The sequence below is a fragment of the Sorex fumeus genome, unplaced genomic scaffold (assembly GCF_029834395.1).
Source record: "Sorex fumeus unplaced genomic scaffold, SorFum_2.1 ptg000041l, whole genome shotgun sequence".
In the NCBI taxonomy this organism is placed as follows: Eukaryota; Metazoa; Chordata; class Mammalia; order Eulipotyphla; family Soricidae; genus Sorex; species Sorex fumeus.
The window spans coordinates 3,046,465-3,068,334 of NW_026606098.1; the positions used below are offsets into that span (position 1 = coordinate 3,046,465).

General features: G+C 48.5%; 1 protein-coding gene across 1 annotated transcript in view; it reads left to right on the forward strand.

Moving 5' to 3' along the window:
- SH3BGR (SH3 domain binding glutamate rich protein) overlaps window positions 1–21,870 on the forward strand; it is a 52,965-nt gene that overhangs the window by 2,242 nt on the left and 28,853 nt on the right. Inside the window, exons 2-3 of the mRNA XM_056119559.1 lie at window positions 4,867–5,052; window positions 16,153–16,233. Coding sequence (XP_055975534.1) covers window positions 4,867–5,052; window positions 16,153–16,233 — 267 coding nt within the window. The remainder of the gene's footprint in view (window positions 1–4,866; window positions 5,053–16,152; window positions 16,234–21,870) is intronic.

A 21,870-nucleotide genomic window follows, 5' to 3' on the forward strand; every position in this document is an offset into this window, starting at 1 on the left:
TGGTGCCATCAAGGGCGCCCCCCTCTGGTGCTGTGTCCCCGGGGTTCATCGCCCCCCCCCAGAGAAGAGGACTGGGGGCTCCTTGAATTGGGCCCCTGAGGGGAGTGCTGCAGGGAGGCGGTGCCCGGGAGTGGGCATGGGTGATCACACTGTTTGGGCTGGCTCACACCCCTGTCCAGCTCAGAGCCCCAGGCAGCTGAGGGGCCGTGCACCTGGCTCAGTGTAAGTGGCTGTTTTTTGGGAAGACTCAGGGGCAGCTTTAACTTTTCTGTGTTTGGGATTGGGGTGGGGGGCTGAGCAGTATCGCTAAAACCCCAGTGTTCTGCATCTGACACCCCTCCCACCACATTCAATTGCTGTCTTGCTGGAAATAAGGGTGCACAGATCTCTCTCTCTCTCTCTCTCTCTCTCTCTCTCTCTCTCCACACACACACACACACACACACACACACACACACACCCCAACTCTCTCTGTCTCTGACTTTCTATCAGAAATATAAATCAGGGCACTGGAGCGATAGTACAGCGGGTAGGGTGTTTGACTTGCACGCGGTCAACCCGGGTTCAATTCCCAGTATCCCATAGGGTCCCCCGAGCACTGCCAGGAGTGATTCCTGAGTGTAAAGCCAGGAGTAACCCCTGTGCATTGCCGGGTGTGACCCCAAAACCAAAGAAAAAGAAAAAAAAAGAAATGTAAATCAGGTCTCAGGAAAAAAGTCTGTTTTTTCTTTTTAATCTATTCAGAAGTGTTTTGATAAATGGGGCTGGAGACATAGTACAGCAGGGAAGGCATTTGCCTTGAAGGTGACGGACCCGGTTTTGATCTCTGGCATGCTGTGTGGTCCCCAGAACACTTCCAGGTGTAATTCCTGAGACTCGAGCCCAAAGTAATCCCTGAGCATCACCAAGTGTGACCCCAAAACCAGAAAGCAAAACCCAAAAGTGCTGAGATAGGATGAAACCCTTTTTCTATTCCACCTCCCACGCTGAGGCTCAACTCTGAGAGCTGGGAATAGAGGCTGGAGGGTAACAGGTAAGAAGCACTTGCCCGCACTTGGCCGGCCTGGCCAACCCTCCTGGGTCACCCCTGGTGCCGGCCCGGAGCAGCGCCGAGCCCTCGAGTCCTTGCACTGAGCCGTGGGTTTGGTTGGTGAAGGATTGCTGGGAGGGGCCCTGTGGCCTCTTGAGCACTGCTTAGAAGGAATAAGAAAGGAGACGAGAGAGCTGTAAATAACACGTGCAGCTCTGGAGGTGGAGGGTTGCCGAGAAGGTTGGAGAAGGAAGGAAGACAGTGGTTTGGTCTGAATCAAGATATTCCATCTCAGGGGCTGGAGAGGGTACAACAGGTCGGGCACTTGCCTTGCACACAGAGGACCAAGTATAATCCCCAGTACCCCATACAGTCCCCTGAGCCTGCCAGGGGTGATGCCTGAGTGCAGAGCCAAGAGTAAGCCCTGAGCACCATTGGATGTGATCCCCCCAACAATAGGTATGTCTTCTGAAGTTTTTTTTTCTTTTTGTGTCACACCTGGCGATGCACAGGGGTTACTCCTGGTTCTGCACTCAGGAATCACCTGTGGCGGTGCTTAGGGGACCATATGGGATGCTGGGAATCGAACCCAGGTCGGCCGCGTGCAAGGCAAACGCCCTACCTGCTGTGCTATTGCTCCAGCCCCATGTCTTCTGAAGTTTTAATTCAATTAATTAATTTAATTATTTTGCTTTTTGGGTCACAGCCAGCGATACTTAGGGGTCACTCCTGTCTCTGCACTCAGGAGTCACTGCTGGCAGTGCTCAGGGGACCATATGGGATGCCGAGGATCAAACCTAGATCAGCTGTGTGCAAGGCAAACGCCCTACTCGCTGTGCTATCACTCCTGTCCCCTGAAGTTTTATTTTATTTTATTTTATTTTATTTTTGCTTGTTTGGGTCATACCCAGCGATGCACAGGGGTTAATCCTGGCTCATGCATTTAGGAATTACTCCTGATGGTGCTTAGGGGACCATACGGGATATCGGGGATTCAAGCGACACACTCCACATAACTTCATGCCAGGGTTAGGTTGCTCGGGTCTTTTTCTTCATTGGTGTTTGGACCACACCCAGTAATGCTTCTCCAGATTCTGCTCAGGGCTCACTCCTGGTGCTGTTTGGGGAACCATAAATATTGCCAGGGGTTTTGAACCAGGGGAAGGGGATGCAGGGAAGCGCCTAACTCCTGTGCTCGCTGGGCCCTGGGTTGTACTTTTCTTTCTAGTGAGATGCTCTCTAAGACAGGTCAGTGTCTTCTGTGCTCTACCAGTGAGCCCACCCCAGGAAAACTCAACATAGCAAACTGCTTGACTCATTCTTTTGGGCGGAAGTGAAGAAAAACAGGTTATTTATTTATTATTTTTATTGAATCACTGTGTGATTACACTGTGAACACTACAAAGCAGTTCATTAGGTTACAGTCCTACAGAGTTCCAACACCCATCCCTCCACCAGTGTACATTTCCCAGCACCAGTGTCCCCAGGTTCCCTCCCAAAACCTCCACCCCTCAGCCTGCCTCTATGGCAGACACTTCTCTCTCTCTCTCTCTCTCTCCCCATCTCTCTCTCTTTCTCTGTCTCCTTTTGTGCACTGTGCTTTGCAATACAGATACCAAAAGGTTATCATGTGTATCCATTTACCTGCTTTCAACACTCAGTTTTTTTTTAAATTTGCAAGGGGTTTTATTTATTTATTTATTTATTTAAAATGCCACAGAAATTTATTGTGATTTCTTTTTTTTTTTTTAAAATTTTTATTAGTGAAAGACCATGAGGTACAGTTATAGACTTACACATTTTTGTGCTTGGGTTTCAACACTCCGTTCTTGTCCAGCGTGATCATTTCCAGTTCTTATGGTCATACTGGTCCCTTCTCTATCTTACCTACCCTCTGCCCCTCACATTCCTGTGGTAGATTCCAACCATTGACCAATCCTCCTAGCCCCTGTTTTTCCTGGCCATGGATATTAGTCTTCTACTATATATTTTCTCAATCACCACAAATGAATGCAGTCGTTCTATATAAAAAAAAAAAACAGGCGTTTTGACGGGGGAGATTTACAGCCTACTGAAGGGAGTCAAATGAAATGAAAGAGGGTTGAACTCAGACACTCAGTTTGGGGGACACATGTACCCTTTACAGCCTTCATTGAGAAGTGCTGCTGAGAGCTTCACTGCTGGAGAAGTTAGAGGAAAGCAACAAGGGCCTCGGAGGACAGGAACACTGGTGACTTGTTTTCATTAGGAGGCCACGTTCAGAAGGCTGAACAAATCGTGATATTTGGGGCCTTCGGGATAGCACAGTTGGAAGGAAGGTTGTACAAGGCTGGCCTGGTTTCAATCCCCAGCACCCCATATCGTCCCCTGAGCACCGCCAGGAGTGAACCCTGAGTGCAGAGTCAGTGGTAGGCCCTGAGCATTTCTGAGTGTGGCCCAAAAATCAAACAAAAAAATTAAAATAAAGGTGCTTGATATTTTCGGGGCTGGAGCAATAGCACACCGGGTAGGGCGTTTGCCTTGCACTCAGCTGACCTAGGTTCGATTCCCAGCATCCCATATGGTCTCCTGAGCACTGCTAGGAGTAATTCCTGAGTGCATAAACCAGGAGTAACTCCTGTGCATTGCCGGGTGTGACCCAAAAAGCAAAAAAAAAAAAAAAATCCTTGATACCTTGATATTTTCATATCCCCAAACACTCATTCACATTACTTCTTTTTTTCTTTTTCTTTAAATTAAAAATTAAAAAAAATGTAGGAACACTGCTATTTATTCAGCCATTGGTTAAGCTGATTGCACATTACTATTTTTTTCTCTTTTTTTGCATTTTTGGGTCACACCCGACGATGCTCAGAGGTTACTCCTGGCTCTGCTGCACTCAGGAATCACTCCTGGCGGTGTTCGGGGGACCATATGGGATGCTGGGAATTAAACACGGGTTGGCCGCGTGTAAAGCGAACTCCCTCCCTGCTATCACTCCAGCCCTGCACATTTCTTCTTAATGAATGACCAACCCTGACCCCTGCAGGGTCTTTAAGGGGCTTCTCTCTCTCTCCAGACTGTTCTTGGGGACCCATGATGGCCTTGTCCCCTCTGTCTAAATGCTTGACAGGTCTGTTCCGGGGGTTGGGGGTGCTCAGTGCAGGGCCCCAGTTACACAGGGTCTGACGAATTTTCCATGGAGCATTTGGGAAATCTGTCCCCGAGGTCCTTGAAAGGAGGGCCACCAAGTTGGTGGCAGCTTGTCCATCAGGACTGGGAATAGAAGCCATTGGGCAGGGCTGGGGGCGTGGCTCTTCCTGGTTCTGTATCAGAACGGACCTTGGTGGGGTCCATGGGTGCCAGGGATGGAACCAGGCTCTCTGGAGTGGGGAGGCAGGGCTAGTCCCTTACTTCCTGTTCTCTCCCCGTCTCCCCTGTGCCCGTTCGTCCCCATGACTTCCCTGCTGTTCTCTGCCTGGAGCTCCCACAAGCTCCTTTGCCTGGAGGGGGCTCCGGGTCCCCTGGGGCCTCTGGCTCTGCTCAGACTCAGGAATGCAGGGGTCAGCCTGGGCCTCCCATGGTGCCCGGGCCTCCAGGGCCGCCCCACAACTCTCAGTGACTTCTCAGAGCACTGGAGTATGCTCTGCTGCCTCTGTCCCCTGGATGTGACTCTGCTCAGGCCCAGCTGGGTTGCTTGGGTCATCCTGGCGCTGCTTGTGGTCCTGCCGGGTGACCCTTGGGGTCCCACCCCCACAAGGCTGGTGCTTCCACCCCCTGATCAGTCCTTCGCCCAGGCTCACAGCATACCATTGTCCCCAATCGCCTAATGATGATCTTTGTCCACTCGTGACCAGATTAGGAAGAAGCAGCAAGAGGTGGTGGGCTTTCTGGAAGCGAATAAAATCGACTTTAAGGAGTTAGACATCGCCGGAGACGAAGACAACAGGAAATGGATGAGGGAGAACGTCCCTGGAGAGAAAAAGCCGCAGAACGGGATCCCTCTGCCGCCCCAGATCTTCAACGAGGAGCAGTACTGTGGGGTGAGTACTTGGGTGCTTAGATCAGAGTGTGTGCGTGTGTGCGTGTGCGTGTGTGCGTGTGTGTGTGTGTGTGTGTGTGCGCGCACGTATTGAAATGATATGAGATTTCCAAATCATGATCCATTTCTCCCACCTAGCATCTAGATGGTGAATCTCTTGTGAATAATCACAATCTAAATTAATTTAGAAAATGATAGAATCCACAAAATGAAGAAACGGAAGTTTGGGGATTACATAAGCTCCTTATTTGATTCTATTCTTTTTTTTTTTTGTGGGGAGGCGTGGTGATGGTGTTGGGACACACCTGGTAGTGCTCAGGCTTGCTCCTGGCTCTTCGCTCGGAGATCACTCCTGCTGGGGTTTGTGGGATTCTGTGGGGTGCCAGGCATCAGAGCTAGGTTGCCCAGGGTGTAAGGCCAGCACCCTATTTACTGTTTTTGTTTGCTTATTTATTTGTTTTTGCTTTTTGGGTCACACCCAGCGATCTCAGGGGCTCCTCCTGGCTCTGCACTCAGAAATTACTCCTGGCGATGCTCGGGGGACCATATGGGATGCAGGGTCGGCTTGCATTCAAGGCAAATGCCCTATCTGTTATACTATCGCTCCGACCGCATATTTACTGTAGTATCTGTTTGGCCCCTTAATTTATTTTGGGCCACACCTGGTGGTGCTTGGGAGCTATTCCTAGCTTAGTGCTCAAGACTTTCTCCTAATGGGGCTCAGGGGACCATGTGCCAAGGGTAAAACTTGGGCCTCCCCCATGCCAAGAATATACTCCAGCCCACGAAGTACAATCTTTCTGACCCTTGTGTCTACTGTCCTTGGGTGTCCATCTCATTGTGTTGCTGGGGGCGGGGGCGTTCACACACTTGTTCGTGGTGTGTCACATGTGCTACAGCACTGGAATTCACACTTGGCATGTGGGGTGCCAGGGATCCAACTCCCGGCTTCCTTCCTGCAAGGAGGTGTTTGTTTTGAAAGCCACAGATGGCTTTCAGACACCTGACCTTGTTGTCCTTGCAGGCTGGTGGCCAGTGTGAAGTCAGGGCGTGGGCAGGCTGGCTTCCTTCCTTCCAGAGGCTTCAAGGGAGCATGTATTCCCAGCCTCCCTGTAGCTGCTGGGGCTGGCACATAGCCCTGGTGTCCTTGGCTTGTGGGAACATCCCTTTCTGTCTCTGTTTCTGCATCTGATGGGGCTTTTGATCTGGAACAGGAACTGGGTAATGCTAACCCAGTAGGGCCACCTGCCAATATTCTGTTCTCCAACTAAGGCCATGCTGAGGCATTGGGACCCTGGTGTCTGTCCGTGCTCACTCAGACTGGCACTGGTTTATTCTTGCCGAGTTCTGAGTCTCAGTATAGAGTCTGAGCATGTTCCCATGTGGTCCTACTGTGCGACTAGCACGGGGTCAGGACTTACCAGTGGAATGAACCTGGGGCTTTCAGGGATAGAGAGGACTTCTGCTGCTGCTGCTACTACTGCTGCCTTCACTGCCTCCTCCTCCTCCTCCTCCTCCTCCTCCTCCTCCTCCTCCTCCTCCTCCTCCTCCTCTTCCTCTTCTTCTTCTTCTTCTTCTTCTTCTTCTTCTTCTTCTTCTTCTTCTTCTTCTTCTTCTTCTTCTTCTTCTTCTTCTTCTTCTTCTTCTTCTTCTTCTTAATCACCGTGAGATACAGCTACAAGCTTTCATATTTGAGTTTCAGTCATACAATGATCAAATACCCATCCCTCCACCAGTGCACGTTCTCCACCACCAATGTCCCCATCATACCCCCAATTTCCAACCCTCCCCCTGCCTCCATGGCAGACAATTTCCCCCATACTCTCTCTCTACTTTGGGGCATTATGGTTTGCAGTACAGATACTGAAACTATCATGTTTGGTCCATTATCTACTTTCAGCACACATCTCCCATCCTGAACGATCCCTCCAACTATCATTGTCCTAGTGATCCCTTCTCTATCCCATCTGCCTTCTCTCCCAGCTCATGAGGCAGCTTCCAACTATGGGACAATCTTCCTGGCCCTTGTGTCTACTGTCCTTGGGTGTCAGTCTCATATTATCTTATTTTATATCCCACAAATGAGTGCAGCCCTTCTATGTCTGTCCCTCTCTTTCTGACTCATTTCACTTAGCATGATACAGAGAGGGATTCTTGTGTCATGAAGAGCCCCTCCGCACTCCCTTCCTAAACTCCTCCATCCTAACCCTCACAAAAGGTTCTGGAAGGTCCAACAGGAATCAACCATCACTTGGTGTCTGGACTGTGGCTCTCGTTGGGTAAAGAAATGAGAATTTATTTTTGTGTGTGTGGGGAGCAGGTGCTGGGGTGAGGTTGGTGGTAGGCGGTTTTATTTTGTAAGGATTGAGAATGTGAGGCATAGACATGTTGAAAAGTTAGAATGGTTCAAAAGGGCCTTCGGGGGATGATTCTCCCTCCTTCAGCCTCCTCCTCCCTTCTTGGGCCTGTGATCAACTCACCGACCCTTCAGGGAGGTTTCCCAGGGCCCCAGACTGGGCTGTGTCTATAGCTGAGTCTCTGTCCTGAAATTCATCACAGTTTTTGAACCCGGGACCTTGTGTTTCCATTTCCCCCCCTTTTTTTTCTTTTTGGGTCACACCCTTCAGTGCTCAGGGGTTACTCCTGACTCTGCACCCAGGAATCACTCCTGGCCTGGGGGACCCTATGGGATGTCAGGGATTGAACCTGGGTCAGCCATGTGCAAGGCAAATACCCTCCCCTCTGTGCTATCTCTCCGACTCCATGTTTCCAGTTTTTAAGAGTAGATCTGCAGGTCATCTTGCTCTGAAGCAATCATATATGATACCGTGATACTTCTTCAACATGTCTTTCAGTTCCAGCCGTGTTGAAGCAAACTACATGAGTTGATCATTCCTTGCAGCTGTGTAGTATTCCATCATGTCTGTATACCCTATATTCATAATCCATTCACGTGTCGCCAGACACCTATGTTACTCCATATCTTAGCTATTGTGTGGGTACAGCAGTGAATCACGGTGTGCATATGTCCTTTTGAGAGAGTGTTTTTTGTGAAATTACCTAAGTTTTGAGAGTGGCAAAGGCGTTATTGATTGTGTGAAGCAGTATAATATTGGTGCTGATATTATACGTTTAAAACACAAGCAGGTTTTGGACCCCGCTGAGGAGTGGGGCTGGTTGCCGGGGGAACCGAGGGTGGGATGGGAGGATAGGGCTGTCCATCCCGCTACCTTCTCCAGGGACAGAGTGGCTGGGGGCTGAATCCCAGCCCGTGGCTGTGCTGACTTGGTCAGGCTCCTGGAACAGCATCCACTCAGGCACCAAGAGTCTCTGGGCTCTTGGACTCTAAATGTGAAGGTGCAGACACGCCCGTCCCTGTTGTGCCCCAGGATCTTCTCCACAGCCCTGTTCTTAGAGTCTCCTATGGGGCCAGAGGGGTAGCACAGTGGGTAGAGCATTTGTCTTGCACGCAGTCAACCCGGGTTCGATTCGCAGCATCCCATATGGTCCCCCGAGCCCATCCAGGAGTGAGTCCTGAGTGCAGAGCCAGGGGTCAGCCCTGAGCATCACCGGGTGTGACCCAAAAAAGCAAAGCAAAACAAAACAAACAAACAAACAACCCCCCACAGTTATCTATAACTTTGTAAATCACAATTGTTAATTAAAAAGAAAAACCACTTAGGCAATTTCAGGGCTTTGGGGGACTGTCAGTCAGAACTCCGGAAAAGAAAGATGTTTTTCCATCGGAACGGCAAGTGTGTGCTTCTCGTCAATGGCAGTCTTGCAGTGGTAAAGCTTAAGCACCCTTTTCCAAGCGTGTGGCTTCCCCCATCCCCCGAGCTTGGTCTTGCTATTTTTCTGTTAGGGAAAAGGACGCAATGCTTCTTACATTAGGAGGTTTACATTGGAAGGAAAAAGCGCTTTTATTGCTGGAGTGACTGAAATTTTTTTTCATATTTCTTGTTCTTTTTCTCCTTTCCCCTCTATATTTCTTATTCTTTTGAGCTTTGCTTTGGGGTCACACCCATCAGTGCCCGGGTTCTTGCTCCTGGCTCTGTGCTGGGGCATCATTCCAGGCAATGTTCAGAAGACCGCACAGTGCCGGGGACGGAATGCTGGCCTCCGCCTGCAGAACCCACACTCAGCCCCTCGAGCCATCCTCCTGGGTCCCTGGGAATTCTTCATTTTAATTTTGGGGCCACACCTGGTGATGCTCAGGGCTTCCTCCTGGCTCTATGCCCAGGATCACTCCTGGGGGATTCAGGTGTCCCTGTGGGTGCCAGGGAGCAAACCCTGGCCAGTCACGTGCCAAGCAAATGCCTTAACCCCTTCTCAGATGCTTGTATGAACCCTGGGACGCCGGAGCTGGCAGAGAACAGGGAGGGGACCTCGGGCGGGACCTTGTGAGCCTCACGATGTCCGTGGCACCTCGGCCTCTCTGGGGGCTGCAGATGAAGACATCTCAGGGCACGGCAGGCAACTGACAGCCAGAGAAAGGAGACACCGGCTGGCTGAGTAACACAAACCCACACACCACGTGTGTCTATCGGCACCAGTAGGGACCAGCAGTCTGTGCAGAGGCCCCGCGGGCGGGCGGCCCCACATGGTACCTCCAAATCTCACAGCAACCCGAACCCCTGTGAAACACCCTGGGGAGTGCTCAGTGCACAAACACAGCCCGATGTGCAGGCTAAGAATTAGGACTAGGGAGAAAAAAAAAAAAACCCGAACTAAATTAGAACAAAGTTTATTTCTAAAGCACACTTTCCATTTGTACAAAAAAAAAGAAGCTCAGCTGAGCATGAGTATGTAATTTTCTGATCCCGTTTTTTTTTTTCTCTTTTTGGGTCACACCTGTCTGTGCCCAGAGGTTACTCCTGGCTCTGCATTCAGGAATTACTCCTGGCAGTGCTCGGGGACCCTATGGGATGCTGAGAATCGAACCCGGGTTGGTTGTGTGCAAGACAAATGCCTTCCCCACTTTACTATCGCTCTGGACCCCTGATCCCAAGTTTTAACCATTTTGAACTTTAACTGTTTTTGTGACATTTGTGTTGTCAATTTGATATTTGTCAAATATAACAATGTCTATGATAATTAAAGCCACAAAAACCTAATCACGGTAAGAAATAAATCACGGTTCTCCCGTTGTTCATCGATTTGCTTGAGCGGGCCCAGTAACGTCTCCATCATGAGACTTATTGTTACTGTGTTTGGCATATCGAATACGTCACAGGGAGCTTGCCAGGCTCTGCTGTGCAGGCGAGATACTCTCGGTAGCTTGCCGGGCTCTCCGAGAGGGGAGGAGGAATCGAACTCGGGTCGGCCATGTTGGCTGCTTGTAAGGCAAACGCCCTACCGCTGTGCTATCGCTCCAGTCCCACAAAGACCTAAACAAACTAAAAAAGAATTAGGACTTGGGCAGAAATGTAAAGGTCCCCGGGTGGGGGCATTGCATTTAATTCTTTCAAAATCTCATTAATTTTATTAGTCACCTTGAAATCACAAAGCTACTTTGTGCTTGGGAGACCCTACGGGATACTGGGAATTGAACTGGGTTGGCTGCGTGCAAGGCAAATACCCTACCCGCTGTGCTATCGCTCCAGTCCCCCACCCCCCATTCCCCACAAGTGTCTTGTTTCCTGCTGAATGCCAGTTCTCATGATGTTCTTTGTTCCGTTGTCTTTGGGTATTCATTATTCCACCATGATGTTTCCTTATATCCCACATATGAAAGATATTCTGCGTTGGTCTCTCTCCCTCTCACTAACTTCACTCAGTGTCATACTCTGCAGATCCCTCTGTGTAGCACAAATTTCATGGCTATCTATTTTTTTTATAGCCGCATAATATTTTGTTGTTATTTATATGCACCAGAGTTTCTTTACTCAGTCATCTATTCTTGGACACTTGGGTTGTTTCCAGATTTTGGCTTTTGTGAATTTTTGTTTCTGGGCCCCTGGGGTATATTCTAAGAAGTGGAGTGCTGGATCAAATGGAAGCTCAATTCCTAGTAATTTTTTTTTTTAAGGAATGTTCAGATTGTTTTCCAGAAAGGCTAGAGCAGTTGGCATTCCCACCAGCAGTGAATGAGAGTCCCTTTATCTCCACATTTGTACCAGCTCAGGTTGTTCTTGTTCTTTTGAATGTGTGCCAGTCTTTGTGGTGCAAAATAATTTCATTGTTGTTTTGATTTGCATCTCTGATGATAAGTGAGCTCTTCTGTCCAGCCTTTAGGATTTTCTAAACATAGTGTCATGTTACCTGCCAATAGTCATTTCTTCTTTCTATATGGATGCCCTTGATATCTTTTTCTTGCCTAATTGCTATGGCAAATACTTTAGTACTGTATTGAATAGAAATGGCAAGGGTGGGCAACCTTGTCTTGTGCCTGATCTTAGAAGGAAGCTTCCCCCCCCCCCCCCCCCCGCTGAGAATAATGCTTGCTCTGGTCACAGTCACAGTCACGGTCATCCCGTTATTCATCGATTTGCTCAAGCGGACCCAGTAACATCTCCATCGTAGACTTGTTGTTACTGTGTTTGGCATATCGAATAAGTCACAGGGAGCTTGCCAGGCTTTACCGTGCAGGCAAGATACTCTCAGTAGCTTGCTGGGCTCTCCGAGAGGGGCAGAGGAATCGAACTCGGGTCGGCCATGTTGGCTGCGTGCAAGGCAAACACCTTACCCGCTGTGCTTGCTCTGGGATTCTGGTAAGTGACTGACTATATTGAGGAAAGAACCTTCTATTCTCATTTTGTTGAGAGATTTTATAATGAATGGGTGGTGGATCTTGGTTTTGTCAAATGCTTTCTCTGCATCTATTGACATGATTGTGCGATTTTTATTTTTTCTTGTATTGATATGGTATATTACACTGATTGACTTGCATATGTTAAACCATCCTTTCATACCTAGGATGAATCCCACTTGGTCATGGTGGATGATCTTTTTGATGAGTTGTTGGATTCTATTTACTGTATTTTGTTGAGGATCTTCGCATCTGTGTTCATCAGGGATATCGCCTCCCCTCCCTCTGTAGTGTCTCTGTCTGCTTTTGGTATCAAGGTGATGTTTGCTTCATAGAAATTGTTTGATGAGAACATTTTTGTCTCTTCAATTTCCTAGAAGAGCCTGAGAAGAATTGGCTGTAGGTCTTCTTTAAAGGTATGAAAGGACTCACGAGTGAATCCATCTGGGCCTGAGCTTTGGTTTTTGGATAGACATTTGATTGCCATTTCAATTTCTTCTAAGGTAATGGGTCTGTTCAGGCATCCCATTGCGTATTGGTTCAGCCTTGTGTATGTGGCTGCACTCCAGGACCTCCAGGATGTGTAGAATTGGGCCGATAAGTTTCAGCATCTTGGTTTGCTTGTGTCTCTTCCAAGACTAGCGGTAAAGCTAATTACTTACCTGGCGGTGGCTGTGGCATGTGGGTTTCACTGCGGTGAATTCTGTGGATGTTTTCTTCCTTGCTGGGGCCTCCTGTGGACCACCAGCCAAACCACCACCTTGCTTTGTTTGCCTGTTCTCAAGCTTTATATGTAAAAGGGCTCATACTGCATGGTTATTCTTTGAACTGCCTCTTCTATGAACATATTTGGTTGGGGGGCTGGGGATGAGTTCGAGGGCCTCATATGTTTAAACTGTGTATCTGTGCCTTGTTCTGCATCTTCCCAGTCTGCCTTTTCCACTCGACAAGCTGAGTTCTCTGTAGAGCATAAGGTGCCTCCTGAGGCTGGCGTGCAAACACTTGTCTCTGCCTGGTCCATGTTTGGGTGGATGCTGCCTGCCCCCCAACACCCCCACCCCGGCATGGTCAGGAGGACTGTCTTGACTTCTGGAGGGCATCTGCTCAACACAGTAAGGCAGAGGGAGAAATTCAAACATCAGTGGTTAGTGGTGACCATGGGCGGGATGGTGGCACTTGGTGACCAACTCTCGGTGCTGGAACAGGAAGGAGAACTCCAGATTGTGGGGGCCCATGTGACACTGTGTATGGTGGGTAGGGGTCTTGGACACTTTGGTGTGGTGATGGAGGTCACTGCATACACCAAGACCATAACTGTCAACACCATTGTAAACACGTTATCTTCTTCTACAACCAAAGAACAAAAATAAAATCGTTCCATTTGTCATGAATAAACCAAAATAGAACAGGAACTACAGAGTGGCGGGCTTTTGATTCAGCTGGGAGAAACCAAATGCTCAACCCACAAAGTCTTAGAGATAGGTTTTTCTTTCACCTGGAGACCCAGATGAGCTCATGCTCTTTCAGTCTGGGTCCGAGCAGAGACGAAGCAGAGAATTGCTACTGTGTTAGCCCTGTGTGCAGCCTGGGCTGTGCCCCTCAAAAGGCAGAGTTAGGGGTGGGAGACGAGCTGACCAGGGTGGATAAGGCAGGGGATTAGGAGTCTGGGAAGCAGAGGAGCCTCTGTAGCTGGGCATGGGAATGGACAGACGGACCCCGAGGCCATGCTAGAGTGTCCAGATAAAAGTGACTTGTGGGAGTGGAGAGATAGCACGGGGGAGGAGGGCACTGGCCTTGTACACAACCGACTGGGTTTGATCCCTGGGACCCCACATGGTCCCCTGAGCCCACTGAGCACTCAGTAATTCCTGAGTGTAGAGCCAGGACTAACCCCAGAGCATTGCCGGGGGGGGGGGCTCCCAAAAGAATCTCCCCTCTCCTTCCCCCGACTCAGATAGAAATATTCTATATTTCCGGGGCTGGAGAGATGGTACAGTGGGTAGGGTGCTTGTCCTGTATGCAACTGACCTAGGTTCTATCCCTGGCATCCCATATGGTCCCCCAAGCACTGCCAAGAGTAATTTCTGAAGACGGAGCCAGGAGTAACCCCTGAACATTGCTGAGTGTTAACCCCCTCCCCCCAAAACCCCTAACAAACAAGAAATGTTTAATTAATTAATTAATTAATTGGCTTTTTTGGTCACACTTAGCAGGAGGACCCACCCTAGAGCAGAATTCCATGGGCGTGCCTCTCCTCTCCTTGTCCGACAAGCATATAAAATATTATATAAATCATTTTGTATGGATACAGTAAGAAATACCTTAAACTTATAGAATTGCTCTCCTAGGGCCATCTCGATCTCAGACTACGGTGCTCAGGCCAGATAGTCTTTCCCACCCCTAGCAGGATCCTAGTCTTGTCGTTACCTTTGGATCATGACAGCATTTGTCTATGATCAAACTCTTAACTTATAGTTAAGAATCGTGGCACTTTGGCCTGGCCCATTTCGCTGCCAGGGTAGCTCACTGCTTGCCCTGGGTCCATTCAGTCCCTCGTCGGGACCCTGCTTTTGGGGTGTTAGGAACTAAGGGCAACTGAGGCTTAAGTCGAGAAAGCAGATGCCCAGGAGTGAATAATATTCAAGGCCAATCAAATCCTAAGTTACAAAGCATAATGTTAACGGTCTTTCTGTATCTATACAAAAAGGATATTACCTTAAAGTAAATTGTTCATAAGGCATAAGGAGAGGAGAAAGGCAATATTTCACTCATACATATAAAATCATAGATTTCTGGGAAACTATTTAACAAAGTCTGATTAAGGGGAAAGCTGATTAACTGGGTGGGAGAGCATAGGGAAGACTGTTTACAGATAAACACAATGGAAGTGGAAGTGCTTCAGGAGCACTGAGGTGCGTGTAACCAGATAAAACCTAAGCTTCTTGAAGGACAAAGCAATGTTACCCAACAATTTAATATATTTTTTTTGCTTTTTGGGTCAACCCAGCGATGCTCAGGGGTTACTCCTGGCTCTGCACTCAGGAATTACTCCTGGCGGTGCTCAGGGATGCTATGGGATGCTGGGGATTGAACCCAGGTCTGTCACATGCTAGGCAAATGCCCTCCTCACTGTACTACCACTCCGGCTCCAGGGGTGTACTTTTATATTGATTCAAAAGAGGTTTTCAAAGGGCTGGAGTGATAGTAGGGCATATGTCTTGCACGCAGCTGGCCTGGGTTCGATCTCTGGCATGCTATGTGGTCCCCCAAGCACCACTAGTAGAGATTTCTGAGCAAAGAGCCAGGAGTAACCCCTGAACACAGCTGGGGTAACCCAGAAACAACAACAAAAGGTTTTCCAGGCCACACTTATCATGGAAATTCAGGTTGCAAACTCTTGTGAATTCTGATTTGTGGTGAGGAATTGTTAGGGAAGAATGTGTTCTCTTTTGCCCAGCACAAAGCTGAGTCAGACAGGTTTCCTGTGTTTGTGGAGAGTTATTTCTCACTCATTTTTACCTTAGGGGAGAGTCTTTATGGGTTTCTGGTGTGTGTGTGTGTGTGTGTGTGTGTGTGTCTGTGTGTGTGTGTGTGTCTGTGTGTCTGGATATGATTTTGTGTGTGTATTTGGTGAGAGAAAAGTGAGCACGAGAGAAAGCTTACATGAGATTTTTTTTTTTTTTCGGGGGAAGCACACACCTTCTCAGGGCTTGCTTCCAGTTCTGTACTCAGAGCTCACTCTAGGTGGGCTCAGGGTACCATATGTGGGGCTATGGATCGAACCCAGGTCAGCTGTGTGCAAGGCAAGCACCCTATTGGTGTGCTATCTCTCTGGGCCCCATGATGTGAAATTTTAAAAAGAAATATCATTTAAAAGTTAATGTGACTTTGGGCTGGAGCAATCGTACAGCAGGTAGGACGTTTGCCTTGTGTGTGGCTGACCCAGGTTCAATCCCTGGCATCCCATATGGTTCCCCGAGCACCTCCAGGAGTAATTCCTCTGTGCAGAGCCAGGAGTAACCTCTGTGCATTGCCAGGTGTGACCCCCCCCCAAAAAAAAGAAAAAAGAAAAAAGAAAAAAGAAAAAAGTTAATGTGACTTCTTTAACACATCCTTATTCTGATGAAGCCTTATACGCGGTAAAAGACACAGTGATTACAGAAACAAGTGGAAAATGCCTTGTGAGATTTCTTCACTTTTGGGATTAGCCATCCTGGACCGAACAAGCTGGGGTGAGCTATTGTGCCAGCCCCTAAAGCAGCGCCCGGCAAATCAAAGAGATCCACTGAGACAGGCTTAGGGCCTCACAAAGGCATGCTGGGCTGAGACGGTCTTTCTCTTTACTTAAAGGATTTTGACTCCTTCTTCTCTGCAAAAGAAGAGAACATTATCTATTCGTTCCTGGGATTGGCTCCCCCTCCTGGCTCAAAGGTAAGTTGGAAACCCTATTGGGGCCCCTTTAGTGAAGGTAGAATTCAGCATTTGGGATCACTTACTAACGATGACCTTTCAGTTAATATGTGATGCAGGTTGTATTTGAATGATGGCTTATGCGTTGAGACAGGTTTCTTTTGGCCCAGCCTGCAGTTCTCTGGAGCTATTCTCACCTGACATGGCTCAGGGCTAACTCCTGGCAGGGCTTGGGGGACCATAGGGAGTGCTGGGGTTTGAACCTGGCTGGCTGTGTGCAGTGCAACCTGCTCTGTCATCTCTGCTTACAGAGCCTTAAAGAGCACTTAATTTAGTAACTGCAAACACAGTACATAAACAGACAAGTTCCCGGTTTGTGCTTATGAAGCCCTTTGTTCTGAGTCAGCTTCTCGTGTAGCTTGCTTGCTGTCTCACCAGCAGGTCCTGGCATCATTTTTTTCTGTCAAAATGAATTGAAGTTTGCTTTTTTTTTTTTTTTTGGCCTAATAAAGGAGAACACAACAGATTCAAGAACAAGTTAGGTTTCATCTGATTCCTCTCCCTGGAGTTGTCTTTTCTTTCCTTCCTTCCTTCCTTCCTTCCTTCCTTCCTTCCTCCTCCTCCTCCTCCTCCTCTTCCTCTTCCTCCTCCTCCTCCTCCTCCTCCTCCTCCTTCTTCTTCTTCTTTCTTTCTTTTCTTTTTTGCATCACACCCAGAAATGCTCAGGGGTTCCTCCTGGCTCTGCACTCAGGAATCACTCCTGGTGGTGCTTGGGGGACCATATCGGATGCTGGGAATCGAACCCGGGTCAGCCACATGCAAGGCAAACGCCCTACCTGCTGTGCTATCACACTAGCCCCGATTTGTCTTACCTTTAATTATGTGTCATCATGTCAGCGATGCAGAGAACTATGCAAATAAAGCGAATGACACACATCGAGCTGTGTGATGTGGGCGCCGAGCTTCCTTCTCACACGGTGTGAACTCCTTGCCTACTTCACTGCAGCCTCGCCGTAAGCCTACAGAGAGACATGCAACATAGAAGGGCATGTCTATGCTGCCTTGATTCGTTTTTCTTTTTTCAAACATTCCCTAATTCAATTTAAATTATAAAATAAACTATTTAAAATGATAAATTTATTAGATACAATTAATAAGTTAAATTATAAAATGAATCATTTAAATGATAAAATAAAATAATTTTATTTAGGGGCTGGAGTGGGATGGAGCGGTAGCACAGTGGGTAAGGCGTTTGCCTTGCATGCGGCCTACCTGGCTGACCCAGGTTCGATTCCTCTGCCCCTCTCGGAGAGCCCGGCAAGCTACCAAGAGTATCTCGCCTGCACGGCAAAGCCTGGCAAGCTCCTCGTGACCTATTCAACATGCCAAACACAGTAACAACAAGTCTCATGATGGGGACGTTACTGGGCCCGCTCGAGCAAATCGATGAACAATGGGAGTGACAGTGACAGTGACAGGGGCTGGAGTGGACTGGAGCAATAGCACAGCAGATAGGGTGTTTGCCTTGCACATGGCCGACCTAGGTTCAATTCCTCCGCCCCTTTTGGAGAGCCCAGCAAGCTACTGAGAGTATCTCGCCCACACGGCAAAGCCTGGCAAGCTCCCCGTGATGTATTCAATATGCCAAACACAGTAACAACAAGTCTCACAATTTTGTGTGAGACATTACTGGTGCCCGCTCGAGCAAATCGATGAACAACGGGAGGACAGTGCTACAGTGCTGGGGCTGGAGTACAGTGGGAGGGCGTTTACCTTGCACGCAGTCGACCTGGGTTCAATCCCCGGCATCCCATATGGTCCCCCAAGCACTGCCAGGAGTGATTCCTGAGGGCAGAATCAGGAGGAACCCCTGAGCATTGCCGGGTGTGACCCAAAAAAAGCAAAGAAAAAATTATTTTAAGAATAGAATAAAAATTATTATTTTTTTATACCCCTCTATGATCATGGGGCTATGATGATGAGCACTCAGTGCTCAGGGGTGAATCCCGGTAGTGCTTAGGGGACTGTGTGGTGCTGGGGACCGAACCAGGGTCAGCCTCGGGCAGAACAATGGCCTCGTCTCTGTCCTGTCTTGAAGAGCTAATGAGAGCTGTCATTATTTTTGGGTTTTGCGTCACCTCTGGCAGTGCTCAGGGTTCACTCCTGGCTCTGCATTCAGGGATCCCTCGTGGCGGGGCTTGGGGACCATGAGTGGTGCAGGGAATCAAACCAGGCAAGTGTTCTGCCTGCTGGACTGTCTCACTCGTCACACATTTTACTGCAGGTATCATAACTTTTGCTCTATATAATTTATCTATCTGGTTTGGGGCCACACCTGATGGTTCTTAGGGCACCAGAAATATTTTTAAGAGTCTTATCAGTTAGTTGATCTGTTCCTCCCCACCTCTCTCTCTCTCTCTCTCTCTCTTTCTTTCTTTCTTTTTTTTTTTTGAGCCACCAGGAGTAAGCCAGGGCTCATTCCTGGCTTTGCAGCCAGGGATTACGCCTGTACATGCCCAGTTCTCTCTCTCTCTCTCTCTCTCTCTCTCTCTCTCTTTCTTTCTTTCTCTCTCTCTTTTTTTCTTCCTCTCTCTCTGTCTCTTTCCCTCTTTTTTTTTTTTTTTTTGCTTTTTGGGTCACATCCGGTGATGCACAGGGGTTACTCCTGGCTCATGCACTCAGAAATTACTCCTGGCGGTGCTCGAGGGACCATATGGGATGCTGGGAATCGAACCTGGGTTGGCTGCATGCAAGGCAAACGCCCTACCTGCTGTGCTATCGCTCTAGCCCCCCCACCTTTTCTTTCTTTCTTTCTTTTTTTTTTGAGCCACCAGGAGTAAGCCAGGGCTCACTCCTGGCTTTGCACCCAGGGATAGCTCCTGTTGGGGCTCAAGGGCCCTTTGGTGGTGCTGGGGATTGAACCTGGGTCAGCTGCATGCAAAGCAAGGGCTATATTCACTGTACCATCTCCTGGGCCTGCCCAGTTCTCTTCCTTCCTTCCTTCCTTCCTTCCTTCCTTCCTTCCTTCCTTCCTTCCTTCCTTCTCTCTCTCTCTCACTCTTTCTTTTGATATTTTTTTTATTAATGAATCACCGTGGGGTACAGTTACAGACTTACAGACGTTCGTGCTTGCGTTTCAGTCATACAACGGTCGAGTACCCATCCCCCCACCAGCGCCCATTCTCCACCACCAATGGTCCCAGTATCCCTCCCACTACCCCCACCCCAGTTCTCTCTCTCTAAACATTTTTTAAACTGCGGCTTTGGTAACCAGGTCACAGTGATCTTAATGTTTATGGCTTTGCACAGTCACTGCGCCTCTCCCCGCCCCCCACCCAGAGCCCCAGACCTGCCCCACTGTCTCACGTCACTTCCGGTCCAGGCTGTCTTCCCTTGCTCCCCACCCCGCTGCTTGCTAATGTCAGTTTTATAATCAAAGGCCGAGGGTTCGTCAACGTCTGATACTGCCTGTTCCTTGTTTTTGTTTCTCCCTGTGCCTCAGTTGAGCAAGATCCTCTGGTATTTGTCCTTTCCCTTCTGACCTGTTTCACTGAACATGACACCTCCTGGTTCCATCCAAGTTGCAGGGAATGACGAGATTTCATCATTTCTCGCTGCACCTTAAGATTCCGTGGTGTCTAAGTCACAGCCTCTTTTTTAAAATTTATTTCTTATTTAATGTTTTTAATTGATTGATGGAGGTTCTGTGATGTACACGACTGCTCAGGATGGTTTTTCATGCATATTATTCTTATTCTTCTTCTTATTTTTTTTGCTTTTTTGGGGTCACACCCAGAGATGCTCAGGGGTTCCTCCTGGCTCTGCACTCAGGAATTACTCCTGGAGGTGCTTGGGGGACCATATGAGATGCTGGGAATTGAACCCGGGTCGGTTGCGTGCAAGGCAAACGTCCTACCCACTGGACTATTGCTCCAGTTCCTCATGCACGTTATTTTAACAAGTTCTCTTTCATCCCTTCTCCTTTTCTGAAGTCGCTGCATCATTAATCACAGCCCTGGCTGGCGTGCCCACCTCCCACCCGCAGGGACCCCAACCCCCTCCCTCTCTCCCGCCCCCTCACTGGTGCAGCGGGTGAATCTGTTCTCGGGTTGTAAATTCATGGTTTCTCTATCCCTCCATGTGCCCTTGGACGTGGGGTTGTTTCCATGTTCCGGGTCTCTTCCTTAGCATGCCAAGAACATGGGTGCGCATGGATCTTCGTGAACGAATGTGTCTGCATTTGGGGGGCAGAGACAAAGAAGCGGGGGTGCTGGATTCCAGGAAAGCTACCTTCTTACTTTTCCAAGAAGCTTCCAGACTGTTTTCAGTGCATCGGTGGACCGGACGACGTTCCCACCTACAGTGGACGAGGGTGATGTGACCACAACTTTGCCGACACCGTTTTCTGCTATTGAACGTCGGGTGCAGATGCCGCTTCAGTCACAACCAGAGCCTGCGTCTGACCGCCAGAGGCCCAGTAGGTGGAAGGGACCTTCTGTCCTGCTCAGTAAGATCTAGCAACAGTCTGAGGGCAGATTTGCCCTTTCCTAGGTCGACACTGGGACAGAGGGACCCTCACCCCAAGAGTGAGCAGACAGGAAGGAGAGCAGTCTTTCCTCCTCCCCTCCGCAACGCTCTTTTTTGTTTTCTCCATTCCTGTTTGGAAATTTGTTTAAAAAGAGGAAAGAGGGCTGTTGTCCTCAGGATGGTTGTTTAAAACTTCTGTCACCTTTAGTCTTTGGTAAAGGAGCAAGGAGAGCCTCTTTAACAAGTGGTACTGGAATAACTGGGCAGCCACATGCAAAAAAAAAAAATAAATGAACTCAGACCTTTGTCTAATGCCAGGCACAAAAGGCAGATCAAAATGGAACAAAGACCTGAATCTAGCAGGTTCACCGATGCACTGAAAACACTCTGGAAGCTTCTGGGAAAAGTAAGAAGGTAGCTTTCCTGGAATCCAGCACCCCTGCTTCTTTGTCTCTGCCCCCCAAATGCAGACACATTCGTTCACGAACATCCATGCGTACCCATGTTCTTGGCGTGCTAAGGAGGAGAGGAAAACGATGCAGAGAAGTTAAGGGAAGTGGCAGTGAAGTTAAGGGCATCTTCAAGGATGAAACACCGCAGCAAGTGGAAACAAAGATAAATGGGACCTCATTAAACTAAGACGCTTCTGCATCTCAAAGGAAACAGTGACCAGGATACAAAGACAGCCCACGGAATGGGAAAAAACTATTTACCCAACACCCATCTGATGAGGGATTAATATCCAGGATATATAAGGCACTGATAGAACAGATAGAAGAAAAAAAAATCCAACCCCATTAAAAAAAATGAGGAGGAGATAAACTGCAACTTCCTCAAAGAAGAAATAAATGGACATGGCCCAAAGGACATGAGAAAAACGCTCTGCATCACTAATCATCCGAGAGGTGCAAATCAGAACAACAGTGAGATAATATCTCACACCACAGAGACTGGCACACATGCAAAAGAACAAGAACAAAACAATGCTGCGTCAGATGTGGGGAGACGGGGACTCACCTTCATTGTTGGTGGGAATGCCAACTGGTTCAGACTTTTTGGAAAACAACGTGGACATTCCTCAGAAAACTAGAAATTGAGTTTCTCTATGACCCGGCAATACCACTCAGGGGA